The sequence below is a fragment of the Citrus sinensis genome, chromosome 8, assembly GCF_022201045.2.
Source record: "Citrus sinensis cultivar Valencia sweet orange chromosome 8, DVS_A1.0, whole genome shotgun sequence".
Taxonomy (NCBI): domain Eukaryota; kingdom Viridiplantae; phylum Streptophyta; class Magnoliopsida; order Sapindales; family Rutaceae; genus Citrus; species Citrus sinensis.
In genome coordinates, this window is record NC_068563.1 from 13,611,408 (window position 1) to 13,632,784 (window position 21,377).

Genomic DNA, 21,377 nt, shown 5'->3' on the forward strand with positions numbered 1-21,377 from the left:
ACTGTTCACATAGACGGATGATGACGTGGCATTGACCGATGATGTGTCATTGACTGATGAGGTGTCACGATCCTGTTGGACTAAAATTCTTATGTACTGTTGATGGTGACGTGGCAGCATATCAGTGGACGAAAAATCTCGCGTACGGTGCATGCATCACACAGGATTATTTTCAACCAAACCGCGTTACTGTTCATCCGGGTCAAACCGCGTTACTGTTCAAAGTCGGGTCAAACCGTGTTACTGTTCATCCGCGTGGTCAAACCGTGGACTGTTGACTGATGACGTGGCGCAATCCTGAGCGTCCAAACTATTTTTAATCCGATGGCCATGATTTACTCCATGTATCTATAAAAAGGGGGCCTCTCCCCCCTAATTTGATATCTCTGAATCCATTTTTGGGATCCATTTTCTGTAATTCCCTCTCCATCTTGTATTTTCTTCGTATTTTAATAAATTCCCATTTTGCCCCTAGTTCAATTATGAGTGGCTAATTTTCTTTCAAGCTTGGGTTGAAGGTGAAGTCTCAACATGTATCATGGGCTTAATTTGGTAAATTTATTTTCTCTTCCCCTCTAGTTTTTGTGGATGTTTTGACTTCTCGTCGACAAATAATAATATTCTTGTCTAGTACCGCCTTGGTTTCACCGGCCCTCTAGTACAAGGTTATTATTATTTGGCACGATAAGCCCTTAGCACCATATTGATTAGAGCGTGGTTCATGAGGTGTGGATTCCCCCCTCATGATTTAATTGGCATTAATACGGATTATTTAGCCCATGATGCATGTTGATACGGATCCAGATACCCAAGTACGTCATTTCAATAGAATTATCTTCAATTTATTCTTGCCCTTGCAATTCCAATTTTAGAATTTATTCTCGCCATTTGAATTTAAGTTTTAGCATATACCAAATCATTTCCACCATAAATCCAACAACCTATTTACAAAATTAATTCTATACACAATTAAAATCCACCTCCTCGTGGGATCGACACTCGTCACCATAGATCTATACTACAATAGATTCATGCGCTTGCGAGTACATTAAAATTTTCACAACACATACTAAGCATCAAATAAGTGGACTTCCACCTAGTTTGACAATCAAGTGCTAAGTTTTTAGTTTCTTTAACACCTAATTATTTTTTTGCAACCTCAAAATTTTCAAATCTAGAAGGTGTTGCTATCCAATAATGGACGCTTTCTCTAATTTTTTCAACTTTTTTTTGTATCACAAATAAACCATCCTTAACTATCAAGTTCAATATTTGAGCACAACAGCGCATGTGAAGGAATTTGCCACCCATAATCATTGAACTACTTGAAAATTTCCCCAACAACAAATCAATCATGGACTCATTTTCAGAACAATTATCAACGGTTACAGTAGACAACTTTCTATCTATATTCCACTCCATCAAACACTCATACAACTCATTGCACATAACCTCACCATTATGTGGAGCTGGCACATATATAAACCTAAAAATGTAAAAACAATAATCAAAATATTAAATAATGCAAGCATTCATTTATGTTGAAATGAAAAAAAAAAGTTTTGAGAATATTACCTCATAATACAACTTCGTAACCCCATGAGCTATCGATGTAATGTTCCGTAACAACCATATACCCTTTCTTTTGGTTACTAGCAGTCCATATATATGTAGTCACTGCAATTCTACTCTCACAAGTTTCCAAAATACTCATTGCCTTTGGCTTTTCAATATCGTAATGCTTCAAAATTTCAGCTTTGATATTTTTCTACTAATAGTCTCAATTGAAGGTTGGTGAAGCTTTAATAGTTCGTAAAACCCAATATATTCAACAAATGATAACGGAAGCTCATGCAGTACAATCATTCTAACTATAAAAACCTTCACTGTTGCCATATCCCACTTTGGTTCAGTACTATAATTACTAAGAATAGTGGTTCCATCTGCTTTAGAAGAAAAAGAAAGGTGCATTTGCTGCACATTCTTGAATGACCTTTTAAGACAACGTTTAGTATCATTAATCAAGTGATTAGTGCCTTGAGAATAATGTCCTTGCATAACTAACCCACAATAATTACAAATCGCTTGAACTTCCTTGCCTAACTTAATTTTTTTAAAATGATTCCAAGTATTAAAACTAATCGACCTGAACTACTCTCTTTGCTGTCAGCGCCTTGTTTTTTTTAAGCGACAACAGTAGTATTACCCCTACCGCCACGACCACTCCCACTCCTACTCCCCTGCTCTACTGTTGTTGAATCATGTTCTAATTCAGTAGTTGTATCATTATTTTCTACTGCCATATCCATGACAACCCTCACACCCACACTTTCATCAGTCTCGGAGATATCTAAATCAACTCTTTGTTCATTTTCCATTACGAATTTAACAGCCTACAAGAATTATGTCAAAACAAATTAAACTAACCCACCATTCCTTAAATTTCTTCCATTTTATATGTTATTTTTTACTGTAACAACGTTCTAACATTTTAAAGATACCATTTCGAATCTATTAACAACAACAATTTATTTTTAACTATAACAGCGTTCTAACATTTTAAAGATACAATTTTGAATCTATTAACAGCAACAATCAACAATATTTCAAGCATAAATCAAATAACAAAGCATAACACAACACAAATCAATATCAGAGCAAACATAGCACAAATCACATAAGTCAAAACAAAGTATAACAGCGGCAAAACGAAAGGCCAAAAACTCACAATTCACGCCAGCCTATCAATGGTGTTCACGGCAACCGATGGTGAAGGTGAGTTGTCACAGCTCAAAAAAGATTGTCGATGATGATGAATAGAGGAGTTGCCAAGCTGCAAGCATGCGACGGTGGTGAACCAAACGAGTTGCGACGGTGGGGAACCAAACGAGTTGCGACGATGGGGAACCCGACCTTGCGATAGTGGCAAACCCAACCTTGCGACGGTGGCGAACCCAGCCGATTAGAAAATTAGAAATATTATAATGTTTTTGGCTTAATATACTAGAGTTATTAAAATACTCATGTGACATTAGTGATTGTTTAACGGAGTTTAACGATTTAGTGGTGAAATAATAAAAACTAAAATGTTGGGTGGGAAAACATAACTGTAAAAAATTTTGAGTAAAGTGATATGTTAAAAAAAAAGTTAAATGGTAAAATGATAATAACGTTGTTGTTTTGTATGATTATTAACTGCATAACAGCTATAATAAAAGCAAATAGAATAGGACATGCGTATTGCTATTTATTTTTCCTTAAGAGATATTATTATTTTATCATTTAATTTTCCTTGAATGTCATTTTATTTTATTAAAATTTTGCTGACAAACCATTAAAAATAACATAAATTTTAATGGAATCTATTGCACAAATATATTTTTGACCTTTTACATTGTGTAAGTACAATTTAATCCTCTAAATTTACATAGAGATGATGCTTTTAATTGACAATTTAATTATTTTCAATATCGAAAATAATCAATTAAAAAATTAAAAATATTATAATGTTTTTGGCATGATATACTACAGCTCTTAAAATACTCCTGTGAAATCACCATGTTTTAACAAAAAAAAGTTTAATAATGAAATAATTAAAACAAGAATGTTAGTTGGGAAAAAATAACTATAAGAAAATTTTGATAGTAAAGTGATATGCTAAAAATATTTAGCAAAATGATAATATTCTTATCATTTATTATGAATATTACTTGTGCACAACAACAATAATAAAGCAAATAGAATAGAAAATGAGAAATTCTAAAGTACAACAGAGGTACTACATATTAGCCAAACATGTACATAGATAACTACTCTCTGTTTCAATAACTTGTAATCTTATCTTATAGCTCTTTACCGTTATCTTGTAATTATCATATAGGCTATGGCTTAGCTTGTATTTATCTTATAGGCTATGACTTATCTTATAGTGTTTGGCTTATCAGCCAAGTATGCCTGACTTGTATAAATTGTAATGTTACTCATTGATAAATTATTGATTCATACAATTTCTTCATGGTATCAGAGCTCTAGTCTCTAAAGAGCACATTTTTTCCTTTTTATAATGGCTGATCAAACAACACCTACTTCTACAGCCATTTCCCCTACCCAACAACCCAACAATCTACTGGGTATATCTCTATTGATGCTGCTGCTGCACAGCTTCCTTTGAAACTTACACCAGAAAACTATTTTACTTGGCGAGCTCATTTTTTATCCCCTGCTTTTGGTTATGATCTTATCAAATACATAGATGGATCATTTCCATGGCCAGACCTAACATTAACCTCTAGCAATGAAACTGTATCCACCCCAAACCCAGCATACCTTCATTGGAAACGTCAAGATCAATTGATCTTTCATTCCATCATTGCCTACTCTTCAGAAAGAGTTGCTCCACTAATTGCTTGTTCCACAACATCCAAACAAGCGTGGGATAAGTTAGCAAGACTTTATTCCAATCATAGCCGTAGCCATGTGTTTTCGCTAAGAGAGCGTCTAGCTCGCCCTCGTCGTGGATCACAATCTGTGGCAGATTATCTCAATTCCCTGAGATCTACTGCTGATGAATTATCATTGATTGATGTACCCATCACTGATGACGATATTGTGGTTCATATTGCTAATGGAGTTGGCGCAGAATTCAAAGAAATAATTGCTGGGGTAAGAACACGTGAAACTATTATTTCTTTTGACGAGTTATATGACAAGTTGGTTGATTTTGAAGCAACTTTGAAACGAGCAGATCCAGTGGCAATTTCTCATGTTACGACTAATGCTACACAATGACAATATAATAAGCATGGTGCAAATCACAAGCAAGGAAACCATGGCTCTCCTATGCCACATCAAAATGGCCAATTTAATAATGGTCAATTTTCTTCCCACCCCATAATGCCTCCAACTATCAAAATTTCACCAATAATAATGCTAATTTTGTAAGAAAGGATTTGGCTATAAGGGATTTTGTCACCTTTGTGAGCAAAAAGGTCACATAGCCAAAGACTGTCCAGTTTCTCCTCTTGCAAAAATACTCCGATGTTGAACCACACCATTACATCCAATATGGTTTCCCCAAATTGGCTTGTTGATAGTGTTGCCTCACATCATGTCACAGGGAATTTTAAAAATCTAACAACTGCTTCTCCCTTACCAAGGTTCTGATTCAGTTTTAGTTGGAAATGGTACAGGTTTGAGTATTTTTCACACTGGATCTTTATCTTTATCTTCCCCTCATACCAAATTTTCTTTGCATGATGTTCTTTATGTCCCCTCTATGAATAAAAATCCAATCTCCGTATCTCAATTTTTTGCTTCAAATAATACCTCTATTGAATTCTTTCCTGAATTTTTTCATGTGAAGGACATGACCACGGGGGCGATTTTATTGCAAGGCTAGAATAAGGATGGAGTGTATGAGTGGCCAAATTCATTCTTTAGCAAATCGTCTGCACCACTTTCCTGTGTCACTATTAAACCTTCATCTTCCATTTGGCATTAGCGTCTTGGTCATCCGTCAACAGAAGTTTTAAATCATCTTTTGCGTTTTCTTCATTTATCTATTTCTGGGTCTTTAGTTCTTCTATTATGTGAGTCTTGTTTATGAAAAAAAAGTCATCGCCTCCCTTTTGGAGAGTCCACATTGAAAAGTAGTAGTCCTCTTGAACTTGGTTATTTGGATGTGTGGGGTCCTTCTCCTGTTACATCGTTGAATGGTTACAAATATTATGTGATTTTTGTTGATCACTTTACCAAGTATATTTGGCTTTATCCATTGTGATTCAAATCTGATGTCTTTGGTACGTTTTTTCAATTTAAGAACAATATTGAAAATTATTTTAAGACCAATATTGTGTCTGTTTACACTGATGGAGGTGGGGAATTTATTAAACTCAAAGATTTTTTTCTTAAGTGTGGCATTTCTCATTTATATACACCACCTTATACCCCACAGCATAATGGAACAGCTGAACGTAGACACCGACACGTTGTTAAAACCGGGATAACACTATTGTACCAAGCATCATTACCACCAAAATTTTGGTCATTTGCCTTCCAGACAACTGTCTATTTAATTAATAGGCTACGTTCTCGTACCACTGGCATGCAATGTCCTTTCCAATTACTGTTTAAAGAGACTCCTAATTACAATAAACTAAAAATATTTGGGTGTCTTTGTTATCCATAGCTTCGGCCATACACTCACAACAAATTACAACCACATTCACTTCCCTGTGTTTTTCTAGGATATTGCTCTCAACAAAGTACCTATAAATGCTTAGAGCCTAAGTCTGGGAAAAATTTTATTTCACGAGATGTGCAATTTGTTGAGTCTGTATTTCCCTATAACTCTATTACTTCTACTTTGCCTTCTTTCTCTACTTTACCTATAGCGTCTTGGCTTCCTCATTTGTTTCATGTATCTAGTCCCACTGTTTCAACTTCCAATTCTAATGCCACTCGGTCACTTGCCTCATCTGACAATGCAATGACATCGCACTTGGGCTCATGTTCTTTGTCTGCAGAAAATTCTAATTCAAATATACAACCTCCAAGTTCATTCCAGAAGAACTCTCTTGACCCCACCCCCAATAATCTTTCATCATACCCACCAAATACTAGCTCCACCACCATAAGTTCCCAGATCCTCACGTCCTTATCATCTCCTAATTCTATTAAAATTCCACCCACCATTCCAGAACCCAATAATCCTCATTCAACCTTATCTAAACCTCCTTCTTCATCAAATCCACTTGTTCGAACACATCCAATGACAACCCGCTCCCAAAATAACATCCATAAACAAAAAAAAAAATTCTTCCACTTTAGACCATCTACAAGTACACTCCAATCATCCATTGCCAACTTCTTGTGAACCCACCTCCATTACACAGGCACTTAAAGATCCTCAATGGCTTGCTGCCATGACTATTGAATATCGTGCCCTTATCTCCAATAACACATGGGACCTTGTACCTCCATCACCTAATCAGAACCTTGTTGGCAGTAAGTGGGTTCGTGTTAAAAGGAAACCTGATGGTAGTATTGATCGATTTAAAGCTCGTCTAGTAGCTAAAGGTTTCCATCAGCGTCCTGGGATTGATTTTCATGAAACTTTCAGTCCAGTTATTAAGCCTACTATAGTTCAATTGGTTATTTGCCTAGCCTTGGCATATGGCTGGTCCTTATGGCAACTGGATATTAATAATACTTTTCTCCATGGTCATCTTCAAGAGGAAGTGTTCATGAAACAACCCAGTGGTTTTGTTGATTCTAACAAACCTAATTTTTTGTGCAGGTTGAATAAATCAATTTATGGCTTAAAACAGGCTCCATGTGCATGGTTTACAGCTTTACATTATTTTCTACTTGCTTATGGTTTTCATCAATGTCGATCTGATGCATCATTGTTTATTTATAACACAAATGGTGTACGAGTCTAGTTTCTTGCCTACGTTGATGACATTATTATAACGGGCAGCCATAATGCATTTATTTCTCATTTCATTGATGCTCTTTCAGCTAAATTCTCTCTCAAAGATTTGGGGGCTTTAAACTATTTTTTAGGTGTTGAGCTTGTTCAAACAACCACTGTAATTCTCTTGTCACAGCACTCTTACATTTGTGACCTCCTGCAGCGTTTTGGCATGTGTGATGCTAAAGCAGTTGGTACTCCTCTTTCCTCCTCAGTCACACTTCAATTAAATGATGGGGCACCACTAGCTGATTCCACTCTATATCGTCAACTTATTGGAGCCTTACAGTATCTAACGTTAACTCAACCGGATATTAGTTTTGTTGTCAACAAATTATCTCAGTTCATGCGACAACCTTGACAAATTCATTGGCAAGCTGCTAAGTGAATACTTAGATATTTGAAAGGGACAATTTTTCATGGTTTACATCTACGCTCATCTCAGTCGCATTCCTTGCTAGCTTACTCTGATTCTGATTGGGGAGGAAATCTTGATGATCGCAATTCTACTAGTGCCTATGTTATTTATTTTGGAGGTAATCCAATTTCATGGTCATCCAAAAAGCAACGTTCTGTTGCTCGCTCATCTACAGAGGCAGAATTTTGAGCAATGGCTGCTGTTGTTTCATAAATATGTTGGATCAGGAACTTGTTGGATGAACTTGGTATAAACTTTTCTATGCATGTTCTACATTGTGATAATCTTGGAGCGACATACGTATGTTCAAATTCGATTTATCACTCAAAGATGAAACACGTAGAAATTGATTTTTATTTTGTTCGTGATAAAATTGCAGCAGGTCTTCTTTGTGTTTCTCATATTCCTTCAGAAAATCTGTTGGCTGATACCTTAACCAAACCACTGTCTCGCAGTCGTTATATTGATACACGTTCCAAGCTAGGAGTTCTAGATGGAACACCTATCTTGTGGGGGCGTATTAGCCAAACATGTACATAGATAACTACTCTCTGTTTCAATAACTTGTAATCTTATCTTATAGCTCTTTACCATTATCTTGTAATTATCATATAGGCTATGGCGTAGCTTGTATTTATCTTATAGGCTATGGCTTAGCTTGTATTTATCTTATAGGCTATGACTTATCCTATAGTGTTTGGGTTATCAGCCAAGTATGCCTGACTTGTATAAATTGTAACGTTACTCATTGATAAATTATTGATTCATACAATTTCTTCACTACATTGGTTAATGTATGTATGTCATGTCTAGTTTAATTTAATATTACTACAAATTACATGGTGGTTTTCTAAAAACAAATGCACAAATAATATATATATATATATATATATACACACACACTATTTAATTAAATTTAATATAATTGATGGATTCTAGAATCTCTCCACACGTGGAGGAGAATCCAACTACTAAGAAACAAATTGAGTCATATGTTTGTAACTTGTTGGGGCAAATGTTGTAACAATTATGGATTATTTTTCTGAAAACTACCCGTACCTACCAAATTAATTAGCTCGGATTTGTCCTTGCAATTTTTACTTACATCCTTACATTCTATGGCCTTTCCAGATTTTTCTTATCCACATTCTAAACAAGTCGGCTGAATCTTTGACTAACTATAAAAACAATTAATAGTTTGAATTCATCATTGATCAATCATTGTGTTAAAAACACTATCCACTTCATTATGCCCGAATAAACCAAAGAGTAGTGCTACACATCCCAAATTTTTTATCCTAAAAAATTATCTCAAATGACGTGGCATTTATCAATTGGTTGGTGAGACAATACAATTAATTCACTTGGATATTGTAAAGAATTATCAACCACTCAATTAATGACACATCATTTGGGATAACTTTTTGGGATAAAAAATTTAGGATGTGTAGCATTACTGTAAACCAAAATGCTTATGCAGAATCTGACATCACCACTAAGGTAGCCTTTATTTTTCGAAATATAGTGGGAATCTTAAAAGAATTAAAATTCTAAAATTAGAAGTGTGGAGTGGAATTGAGAGAATATTATTTACTTACATTGAAATAAAAGTCTAGAATAGGAATCAAAATTCCATTTATTTGTTTACTTTAGTTTAGATAGGGAGTGAATTATTTCAAATTATAATTTTACCTTATTTAAAGAGTTGGCGCTTTTAATTACAAAGTGAAAAAAAATGTTTGTAAATAAACTATTTATTTTATTATTAATTTTAATTATATGAATTATTAATATTCTTAATTATATTAATCACGATTTTTTATCAATTTTAGTTCTAATTATGTCAATTAAAATTATTGATAAGAGCAATACAATGAAATATTATTATAAATAATATAGTATATAATTAATATTTTATAATAATAAAGTATTTTATATTATTAATTACTAATATTAAAAAATATATTATTATTAAAAATAAAAATATCATAATATTTATATTTTCAAATAAAGATAGTGTATAGTAATATTATTAATTCTCTATGAATACAATAATATTATTCTTAAGTAATTTTAACTTAGAATCAACATAAGTTAATATTTTCAACTAAATATAAAAATATTATATTTAAATAAATTTAATATTATTATTTTTAATGAATGCAATATTATTAAATAATATGATCATATTATTTAAATAAATATAATATTATTATTTTAAATAAACATACCTTTATTCTATGTTAATAATATAATTATATTATATTTAATAAATAATAATAAAAAAGAAAAAGAAGAAAGTAGATTTCCACTCCATCTTCACTCCACACTAAAAACAAAAAAATGAGTGTACCCCACAGACTTCCACTTCTCTTCTTAAATTTCTCTTCTTAAATGTACAAATAGACATTACAGTACGCTCCCCCTCTAGCAATTAATCGCACAATAAAGTGCTAACATTCCTTTGTACAGATGACAAGAGGAGATTCACTCGTCTATGCAACTTCAGCCATGATATCCGAAGCTAGCCAGTTTCATTTTCTCTTGCTTCCTTTCTTGGCTCAAGGTCATTTGATTCCCATGATTGATATTGCCAGATTGCTTGCACAGCATGGAGCTATTGTGACTATTGTCACAACGCCGGTTAATGCAGCAAGATTCAAAACAGTGCTCGCTCGTGCCACACAATCTGGGCTACAAATTCGACTTACTGAGATACAGTTTCCTTGGAAAGAAGCAGGATTACCAGAAGGTTGCGAGAATATAGACATGCTTCCCTCGATAGACTTGGCCTCCAAGTTCTTCAATTCTCTTAGCATGCTTCAATTGCCTTTTGAAAATTTGTTCAAAGAGCAAACTCCTAAGCCCTGCTGCATAATCTCTGACATGGGCCATCCTTGGACGGTCGATACTGCTGCCAAGTTCAATGTTCCAAGGATTATTTTCCATGGATTTTCTTGCTTCTGTCTCTTGTGCATGAACCTCTTGCGCGATTCAAAGGTTCACGAGAATGTTGCATCTGATTCAGAATACTTTAATATACCTGGTTTGCCTGATCACATCGAATTTACAAGAGTTCAGATACCAATACCCACCCATAAGCGTGATGACAAGAAAGAGCTTCGAGAGAAAATTTGGGCTGCTGAAAAGAAAACATACGGGGCTATTATAAATACCTTCGAAGAGATAGAGTCGGCATTTGTTGAAGGCTGCAAGAAAGGCAAACAAGGAAAAGTTTGGTGCATCGGGCCTGTTTCTCTGTGCAACAAAGAAAGCATAGACAAGGTTGAGAGAGGTAACAAAGCAGCAATTGATGTTCCCGAATGCTTAACATGGCTTGATTCGCAACAACCAAGCTCGGTAGTGTATGTTTGTCTGGGAAGTATTTGCAATCTAACATCTTCACAACTGATTGAGCTTGGTTTAGGCCTGGAAGCATCTAAGAAACCATTTATTTGGGTTACAAGGGTAGGAAGTAAATTAGAAGAACTAGAGAAATGGCTTGTAGAAGAAAATTTTGAAGAAAGGATTAAAGGGACAGGTCTTTTGATCCGAGGTTGGGCACCACAAGTAATGATATTGTCACACCCTGCAGTAGGAGGATTCTTAACACATTGTGGCTGGAATTCATCTCTGGAAGGGATATCAGCCGGGGTTCAAATGCTTACATGGCCACTTTTTGCAGACCAATTTTGTAACGAGAAGTTGATTGTGGAAGTTTTAAGGATTGGTGTGAGTGTTGGAGTGGAAGTTCCAATGAAGTTTGGGAAGAAGAGAAGATTGGAGTGTTGGTGAAGAAGGAAGATGTCCAAACGGCTATAAACATACTAGTGGATGATGGAGAAGAAAGAGATGCAAGAAGAAGAAGAGCCAAAGAGTTTGGAGAGTTGGCACAGAGAGCTTTAGAAGAAGGGGGATCTTCCTATAACAATATCAAATTGTTTATCCAAGATATCATGCAACAGCCATCCTCAGAAGTGATATAAGTATTGTTCCTTTAATTTCATATTGTTATCCTTACCTTGATTTAAAAAAATTTTAATTTGGATTTTTGTTTCAAGTTTGTTTGATAAAATATTGCGATTAAATGAAAATTGACAATTACTGCTTATCACGGGTATCATGTGCCCCTAGGACATGAAAGGAAACAGAACAAAGTGAAGCTGGCTTGCTTCTGTATCCATGGCAATTTTCTTGAAGTCAGAAAAGACTAATGGGGTTGAGATTTGAGATTTGAGATTTGAGATTTGAGAACCCCATTTTTCGCGTAGGATGACTGATGGTATTCTACCGAGCCGTTGAAATTCTAGCTCTTCTCTAGTGCTGATGTAAGAGCGTACATACGCAATTTCGTTTCTCCAATTAATAAGAAGTGGTTCACAAAAGCAGCTAGCTTATTTGTGTGCATGTACAGCTTTCGAGTGCGTATTGACTTTTCGCAAGAAAAGACAAGGAATCAAAGTTTAAAAATTGACCACAATTGATTAATTCTACCAGGTACTGTATGCTCACACACCTCAAGGGTCTCGCTAAATTAGAGTTTGCGTAAGTTACGGTGCATGAATTTAATCAAGGAAAATGAGATTCTTCCCACGTTAAGCACCACAATAAGCACCAAACGGTGCGTTTTGGACATACTATAAAATGAGCCAACTCACGTGTAATACACATAGCAATCCCAACACACGCGCAATCCATCTCACGCGACGCACAACTTTTCTCCATTTGCTCTCACAGAAATCTCACTGTTCTCAAACCTTCTGAGGGTGCTCGGCGTTGGTCTCTGGCCGTGGGTCTGCTGTCTCTCTTCCCTGTCGTCTCTATTCTCAAACTTTCTCGGCGGTGGTGCTTGGCATTTGTCTCTGGCCGTGGATCTCTCGTCGTTGGTCTCTCACCGTGGGTCTGCTTTCTCTCTTCTCTATCGTCTCTGCTGCTCTCAAATTGTGTAGGTAATGGCAAATTTCGTGAGTATTGCTTGTCATTGACTATTGTGAATTATTTATTTGTGTGTTACCGGACAAGGATGATTTTCTTTTGGAAGGGGTGAAATTGCAACTGTTCATAGTGATAGAGAGAGATTTAAGTTTGAAATTTGTTCTTTTATGTTTGAAGATGAGTAGAGAGTGATAGCATTATCCAAAAGCTAGTTTATTTCGATTATTCATCACATCAGTTAGTAAAGATTGTAAATGTGATTGCCTAGTTCCTCTCATGTTTGCTGGGTCATAATTGCAGGAAAAATAGCTTTAGTTCAGTTGGAAGGCCCTTTTGTTTTACATGACGGATGTGTGAAATTTTGCAGTGCCCTTGATTTAGATTTCCGTATTGACATGATTTCTAACAAATACAACAAGTTATAGGACTAAAAGATGAAAATATTGTATTGATATACTGGTAAGTAATAATTGCTAGATTATTAAGTATGCATACTCAAAGCTTTGAACTAAAGAAAAATTTCTTTCAGCCCTTTAAAACCCCCAGGTAATTCACTTACAGTAAGCACAGACAAAAACACTTCCAATCTCTAATTTTACCATATTAGAAATTTTTTCTCCACGTGTTGAAGTTAGTCATGCAAGTTGAAACCAATCTGTTTAAGCTTGGGGTTTTATGTCCTGAATCAAGGTTAAAAGTATTATAGCTTTAGCTATTCCTGAAGTGAATTTATGTTAAAAAGCTATGCACGCATTAAGTTAGTGCGAGAGTCTGCTGAAGCATATGTCAGCTGTGTGTTTGGAGCTGAGTATTCTTCATTCCACATTTTGGGTTTTGGTTGACCTCCAGCATGACTCAACCCACTTGAGTTAAAAGCCGTAGAGTAACATTCTACCCATGATATTTGAGTTTATCAAGTCACCATATTTTAATACTTCTCTGGAAAACAAATATATATGTTAAATCAGGTAGGAAAAATAAAAAGTTAATTATGGAGTTGTAATAGTGCAACTAAGGTTTTGAAACATTAAGATCTTTAGCCATTATGTTACTATCCCGTAGTTATTTTTAAGTTACAAGAGATAATAAAAAATAACATCATATTTTAATTACTTACACTAATCCTGCAAGTGCTGATGGTCTAAAGTTACTTACACTAACCCCCAACTAGTCAACTCCATCAATTCACTTTCATTTCTAAGAACAGAGCCATGCCCATTCTTCTCATTTGACCATATTTTTCTTCTTTTTGTTTTCTTTGTAGTTGAAATTAAATAATTTTATTTGAGCTGAATGAATGCAGTAAGATGTATTTCTTTTTTTGGGGGGGAGAAAAAAAATCAATAAGCTGGTTTTTAATATATTGGCTACCATTTTTTCTTTCTGGAAGGAATCTGGGTTGAAGTGTATATTGAACAGAATTTGTTCAATCATTATGTCTTCAAGCACAAACGAAATTCAAACACAACTGAAAGCTTGTGATAAATGCTGCAACAACAATAAGGTCTTGCGAACTTCACGAACAAAAGAAAATCCGAATCGTAGGTTTTGGAAGTGCAAAGGATGTGGGGCTTTTGAATGGGATGATGATTGGAAGAGCAGTGAATGTAATGATTTTAGAGGGATGGAAGATCGTATTATAAATCAGAATAAAATTGACATGTTGTTAGCAGAAGTCCGCAAGTTGGGCCATCAAATCGAATGCATATCTCTTAAATTTCAGTTGCTTGAGCAAGAATTTCAGCGAAGACAACAACCAAGTGTTCTTGTAACATACGTCCCGCAAATAATGATAACTCTTTTAATATGTATTATATTTAAGTTGTGTAATTAATTAATGTATTGTTAGTGCAATGACTTGTTGAACCAGTTTTTAAGATAACTTTGGTATTGATGGGGAAATGATATTCCTTTTTTTGCAATAAATTTGTTGGTAGTCCATAACTCCTGTGTCATTTGCTTCTTTGAATCAATTAATTTTTCCTCTGTTGCAAAGCCAAATATAATCATTTATAATTATAATATTTTGACCAAATAAAAAGCAATAACATAATTCCTGCACTTCTGCACTTTAAAGAATTCCAAAATTCCAGTAGCATAACAATTTCTGCACTTTCCAGAATTCCAGTACAATAACAGAATTTCTGCACTTCTGCACTTTAAACAATTTCTGCACTTTCCAGTAGCATAATAATTTCTGCACTTCTGCAGTTTAAATAATTCCAGAATTCCAGTAACATAACAATTTCTGCACTTTCCAGAATTCCAGTACAATAACAGAATTTCTGCACTTCTGCACTTTAAACAATTTCTTCACTTCTGCACTTTAAATAATTCCAGAAGTCCAGTAACATAACAATTTCTGTACTTTCCAGAATTCCAGTACAATAACAGAATTTCTGCACTTCTGCACTTTAAACAATTTTTGCACTTTCCAGTAGCATAACAATTTATGCACTTATGCACTTTAAATAATTCCAGAAGTCCAGTAACATAACAATTTCTGTACTTTCCAGAATTCCAGTACAATAACAGAATTTCTGCACTTCTGCACTTTAAACAATTTTTGCACTTTCCAGTAGCATAACAATTTATGCACTTCTGCACTTTAAATAATTCCAGAATTCCAGTAGCATAACAATTTTTGCACTTTAAAGAATAACAGAATTCCAGTAGCATAGAATACATCCAGAATTCCAGAATAACATAAAACAATTTCTGCACTTTAAAGAATATCAGAATTCCAGTAGCATAGAATTAAAAAATAACAGAATATCATTTATCCATCCACCATTCCAGTAGCACACAATTAAGGAATAACAGATTTGCAGCATCTCCCTCAATTCCAATCCAATAGCACATGACCAAATAATAACACAGCTGTAGCATATAAATCTAATAAAGGAACATGCAAGAACAAAAACAAGATTATTCTACGAAATCACTTCGAAACTCCTTATCAACTTCATATTCATTATCTTGCTGAAAGAGTAGCTGCTGAAAATGTCCAGGCTGCTGGAATTGTGGTTCCTATTAAAAAGAAAATTAAATATTTTGTTATAATAAAAGAGAATAAAGTAGATAATATGAATAAATACTAAATTTATCACCACTTACCGTACAAGAATTTTGTGTAGGTGTTAGATAAACATTATCCCCAACCATATGAGGTAAGCTCATAAGACCCTAAAACAAACATACATTAAATGAAGAGATAATAAAAAAATCATAACACATACTATGAAAAACTTACATTATAATAGTCCATAACTCCATGTGGGTACATATTCATATCAATATAACTTCCTTCAGGATTTTGAAATGCCTACAGTGGATCAATAATATATTAGAAAAACGTCTATGATTAAGTAATAAAAATCAACGACATGCATTTGAATTCCATAAAACCTACCGTTACAACATTGTTCTCGTGTGTTGGGACCACAGTCGGCACTTGCTCATTCACCTGTCCATCCTGTAAAGTCAACAAAACATACATTTGAACATCTTTTATGTTAGAAATTTTTTAACTTTAATTAAATTCAAAATACATTTTAAAAGTACCTTTGCATTGGAACGTGAGGAATTTATTTTAGATTTTGAAAATTTATTAGATTTCTTTCTTTGACAAGGTGGTCGACCTTTACGACGCCGAGCTGCTGGATCTCTAACTGTTTCTACTTCCACACTACAACTTCCTTGGCCTGTAACAACAGTTACTTCATTATCTCCGCAAAGAATTGCCTTTGATAAATCCCCCCGTACATTCTCAATCCAATTGAAAACAAGATTAGAGCTTTCAATAGTATGTGCAGCCATATTTGCAACCTCCGCAAAAGTAGCACACATTTTCTCATATCGTTTTTGCTCATCCGTACAGCTATGAAGCTCATAACTCGTTTTCACTCTACTATGGCATCTCCACACATCTTTTCTCCATCTTCGTAAAATATATTTTTCTGGAAGTACTTCTACGTCATTGCGGATCATGATTGCAATGGCATGCCTACAAAGAATACCTCTAAATTGGAACCTTGAGCAGCTGCAACGTATTTCACCATTTTCTTTTTCAAAATAAACTTCAAAAAAGGTTCTCTTTTTACCCTCTCCAACTTTGACATCCTCTCTAACAATATTTTCACAACCCATAGAATTGACATATTCGCAATACATTTTCCGAATCATTTCTTGCTGAAATTCTTGAAATTTTGAAATAGTGTACACATCTCGAACTTGCCTCTCCATTGCGTAATCGGTTACACATGGCATTTGTTGGGAAAGACACCTGACATCTTCTTCAACTTCCTTCTGAACTTTATTCTTCAATGCACAACTGTATTGCTCTACAAACTGCTTCAAAGTAGTCTTTGAGTTAACATAACCATCAAAAAATGCATTCATGCTTTCACTACGTTGAGTAGATGACATTCCTGCCCAAAACGTATTGTTTAGATAACAAGGTACCCAATGATGCCTCTCGTCATATAAGCCTCGTAACCATTCGTTATCCCCCAAATCATATTCTGTAATCATATGGTGCCAAGTTTCCTCAAATTTCGTAGCACTCTGGGAATCATAAACAGCACAATGCAAGACATTACTTATGTTACGATATTCTTTATAACCCCCTAGCTTCTCTGGAACTTTCTTCATTATATGCCATAAACACCACCGATGTCGAGTATTGGGAAAGACATTCTGAATTGCAACTTTCATTGCCCTGTCTTGATCTGTAATGATTCCATTAGGAGCTAAATTAGACATGCAAGATAGCCATGTTCGAAATAACCACGTGAATGTCTCAATATCTTCGTGTGAAATCAATCCACACCCAAACAGAATAGAATGCCCATGATGATTAACTCCTACAAATGGAGCGAACGGCATATCATACTTATTTGTAAGATACGTGGTGTCAAATGTAACAACGTCTCCAAACTCCTTGTACGCTTCCCTATTCCTTGGCTCGGCCCAAAAAACATTTTTTAATCGTCCCTCATCATCCACTTGCATACTAAAGTAAAACCTATTATCTTCTACTTGCATTTTCATAAAATAGTTTTGAAGAGCAGCAGCATCCCCATCTCCAAGCCGCAATCTTCTTTCTTTTTGGACATGATTTCTACAATCTCTTTCTATGAATGTCACATTTTCATGACCACCAGCCTCAATAACAAGTGATTGATAATTCTTACATAATCTGATTCCTGCTCGATCATTTACATCAAGCCTTTTTTTTGCATATGTATTGAGGCTACGATTGCACCGAAAATACTTGGATTTGGTTGGAGTTAACAGCACATGGTTGTGTTCAAGATTTAAGCTTCGAATTGTCCACTTTCCATCATCCCCTAAACCAGCTCCCAATCTAGCATTGCAGCCTGTTTTTGCATTAGGTTGGGGCTTTAAAATATTCACAGATTTGCTTCTTGTTTCACCACTTCTCCCACAAGCAAAAGTCACATTTCTAAGAATCCCATCACTATCCTTTCTACTAGTTCTCCTCAAAATCGGAAACCCTTTTCTTTTACCGTACTCTTTGAAGTAAATAAACAAATCAACATCACTATCAAATGACATCCCAATTATTGGCTCATCGTTCTCCTCAAATTTCTCCAACTCTTCAACTTCGATGTCTTTTTCCATATTATTTATTTCTACAAAATTGAAATAATTCACATTGACAAAATGAAAGTAACAAAATACAAATAATTCAGCACAACCTCACACAACTAAACTAACTAGTGATGCAAATTGTGAACACAAATTTAATATATACCAGCAGAATTTGCAGCATACGAGATGCCTTTGATTGGAATTTAGTGATTTTTTATTTAATATATAACCCAATGTGCTTATTAATTTTCCAATGGATGCTGATTTAATATATAAAGATTATTGCGCAATTGATACCCTTAAGATTATTGCGCAATTGATTTAATATATAAAAATTTGACTTCACAATTGAATCTTCACACATTCGGAATTATTACAACCAAAATTGGGCATTAATTAAACCAATTACCTCCACGAATTGATTACGACGGCTACAACTATCTACAGGGCAGACAGAGAAAGAGAAACCCAACGAGATGCGCGAGAGAGATCCACGACGAGAGAAAGTCGAAGGAGAGAGCAGCGAGATGAGTGAGAGGCCGGATGAGAGAGACCCGCGGTGAGAGAGAGAGCCACAGCCGAAGACAGACCCAAGGCGAGAGAGAGAGACCCACGGTGAGAGAGAGAGCCACTGCCGAAGACAGACCCAAGGCGAGAGAGAGAGCCACAACCGAAGAGAGACCCACGCTCGAGAGAGAAAGAGAGAAAGAGAGAAAACTGAAAGACAGAGCAATCCCACGATGAAGAGCAGAGCTTGAAGATGGCAAAGAACTGGCTGCAATTGAACTCGTTGCTTGGTGTGAAATGCATGAGTGAGAGTGATGCATGCGTGAGATGAGATGCGCGTGCAGTGTGTTTGCTTGTTCAAACAGTGCCCTTTTATATTACAAATAAAACGCACCGTTCGGGACTTACTGTGGTGCTTATTGTGGGCTGAATATCGGTGTTGTTTAATCAATCCAGCTGGTTACTACTTTTTCATGAATTCAACGGAATCCGTCGGGTTGAGCAGGCTGTAAGTAAGTTACGTGAAGCAATTGCCCGCATCTCAATCAATCACGGACTAAACGCTTCAAACTTCTAATTTTGCATAATCATTGAGGAGACAGATGTAGTGACGGGTCAATAATTGGCCATATGTATCATTTTATGGCAGCGCTTAACTTACATTTGTTGTAAGTAACATTCCGAGAAAATGAATCGTTGGATTCCTCAATTTGCAGATTCAACAACTGTGATGAAAGTTAACGCAAAATTAGGTTCAGGTATTGGCTGTAAATTCATTTTTAAAAACAAAAGAATGGCAACCTGCTAAAACGGTTGTTGAAAAAACTAAGCTAAGGGGTTAGTCGGTAATGATAATTTTAGAGGGAAATGATGAGTGACGAGCGGTCGTCTGGATATTCCAGAAAATTCAAGACAGAAAGTACAGTAATTAGGTTTTGAAAGAGGGAAAGCAATAGAAGCAGCAAACGAGATAACCAAATTCCTATTTCATTTTTTCAGATCACAAATTGGGGAAACCAAAAAAATTACAGCACCATAAAATCGAAGGTAGAGGCGCTGGAATATCACAGAAAATGCTAAAATTTGAAGCATCATCTTGTTAAGTTGTCTTCACCATATATTTTCCCTCACATCATTCCTTGTTATGGGTGGGTCGTTATTATTGGAACACGGTGATTTGGAAAAATCCCAAAATTGATCCTGATAAAAGCACGACAGCAAAATGAGCATGGGTTACGGCTGTAAGTGAAGCTTAGTGAAGGGTGCATATCAAGGGTTAGGAATGAAATGATGAAAGTAGGAAATTTGTTAGTTTATTTTAGTGGAAAGGTAAAATGTTAAGCAGATGGAAAGAAATGACAGAGCAAATTGAACCGGCTATAATGAGAAACGCCTGGGATTGACTTTACCATTGATCCATTTTGCAACCGGTTTCCAACCGGTTTCAACAAGTTTTTATTATTGTCCCAAATTGACACGTGTTGCGCTTACATCAGTTAATTGGTCATGTCAGTTATGTTTCTTACATAAATTGTAACGTAAGCTTACCCTCATTTTATGGTAGGCTTAAGTCACATCACCAATGCTTGGAGTATTATTCCATTATTGGGAAAATAAATCAGACGTGTTTACTGTTTAATAAATAAAATAATAACAATAGTAGATTAAAACCTGAAACACGTATTGAATACGCTTTTCTTAAAGCGTTAATTGCCCTCTCTCGGTAGAGATTACTTATGAATTTATTGACAAATCGCTTTTAGGATATAACAAGCCTTTAATGTGAATTTGCACCAAACAAAAATGAAGAATTCACTAAAAAAATATGAATACTTTATATCTGGTAAAATTTTTATTTTTATGCTGTAGGAAATTAATAAGGACAAAACTTATAAAGAATTGAATTATTTTTTGAAAGTCATCTCCATTATCCTTATATAGACTTTTAAAACAGACACCCCACCATCAAACATTGTGATTTTTACAATACCTACCATCAAGTATCGTGACTTTTCGTAATTAGACTTGACCACAACCCCACCAAGCATCATGATTTTTCATAATTAAATTTGACCATAACTCCACCTAGTATCATAACTTTTCATAATTAAATTTTATTCTTACTTGACCAAAACACAACAATCCCCCACTTGGTAAAAAATGAATAAAGGAGACACCAGCCAGAAATATTACATAGTTTATGCATAAAGAAATGTATATTTCGATTTGAACCTTACCTTAGTATAAGTATCACAAAGATTAGTCAAAATTCCAGGTAGCTTGAAGCTTTAAACCAGCTATTTCTATATGACCAAACCGGTAACACCATACACACTACTACTTTTGTGTTCATATTTTCCACATTATTCTCGCTTAGTACTTTTAATGGCCATGTGCTAATCCTGTTTCATGAACTTTCTTGAGAGA

The 21,377-nt window shown here is 35.1% G+C and overlaps 2 protein-coding genes and 1 long non-coding RNA gene across 4 annotated transcripts; 2 read left to right on the top strand and 1 right to left on the bottom strand.

Annotated features, from left to right (window-relative positions):
- The first annotated feature begins 3,786 nt into the window (after nucleotides 1-3,786).
- LOC127899031 (uncharacterized) lies at nucleotides 3,787-8,672 on the top strand. Its single transcript, XR_008050805.1, has 2 exons — nucleotides 3,787-4,662; nucleotides 5,363-8,672. It is a non-coding gene; the product is annotated as an uncharacterized LOC127899031 (long non-coding RNA).
- A 1,692-nt stretch (nucleotides 8,673-10,364) lies between these two features.
- LOC102619280 (UDP-glycosyltransferase 73C6) lies at nucleotides 10,365-14,771 on the top strand. Its single transcript, XM_052432050.1, is given in 4 exon segments — nucleotides 10,365-11,658; nucleotides 11,661-11,878; nucleotides 12,027-12,841; nucleotides 14,218-14,771. Coding segments are annotated over 2 exon segments (1,512 nt in total). The 3' UTR covers nucleotides 12,027-12,841; nucleotides 14,218-14,771.
- Nucleotides 14,772-15,560: 789 nt separating this feature from the next.
- Nucleotides 15,561-19,373, bottom strand: LOC102626423 (protein FAR1-RELATED SEQUENCE 5-like). 2 transcript variants are annotated; one of them, XM_052432048.1, is made up of 6 exons: nucleotides 18,853-19,370; nucleotides 16,392-18,484; nucleotides 16,240-16,302; nucleotides 16,081-16,152; nucleotides 15,945-16,013; nucleotides 15,561-15,857 (listed from the first exon to the last, which is right to left on the bottom strand). In XM_052432048.1, exons 2-6 carry the CDS (start codon nucleotides 18,471-18,473, stop codon nucleotides 15,756-15,758), a joined length of 2,388 nt encoding a protein of 795 aa, XP_052288008.1. In that variant the 5' UTR covers nucleotides 18,474-18,484; nucleotides 18,853-19,370; the 3' UTR covers nucleotides 15,561-15,755. The 2 variants fall into 2 exon arrangements, with proteins under 2 accessions (XP_052288008.1, XP_052288009.1); XM_052432049.1 differs by lacking the exon at nucleotides 15,945-16,013 and having other exon boundaries at nucleotides 18,853-19,373.
- Between the last annotated feature and the right edge of the window lie 2,004 nt (nucleotides 19,374-21,377).

What these genes read in the sequence shown, in the direction of transcription:
- LOC102626423 (XM_052432048.1), bottom strand. Translation starts at nt 18,473, where the DNA reads ATGGAAAAAGACATCGAAGTTGAAGAGTTGGAGAAATTTGAGGAGAAC. An exon ending in ACGAGAACAATGTTGTAACG is followed by an intron (nt 16,153 to 16,239) that starts GTAGGTTTTATG and finishes GATCCACTGTAG; the next exon opens with GCATTTCAAAATCCTGAAGG. An exon ending in CTACACAAAATTCTTGTACG is followed by an intron (nt 15,858 to 15,944) that starts GTAAGTGGTGAT and finishes TCTTTTTAATAG; the next exon opens with GAACCACAATTCCAGCAGCC.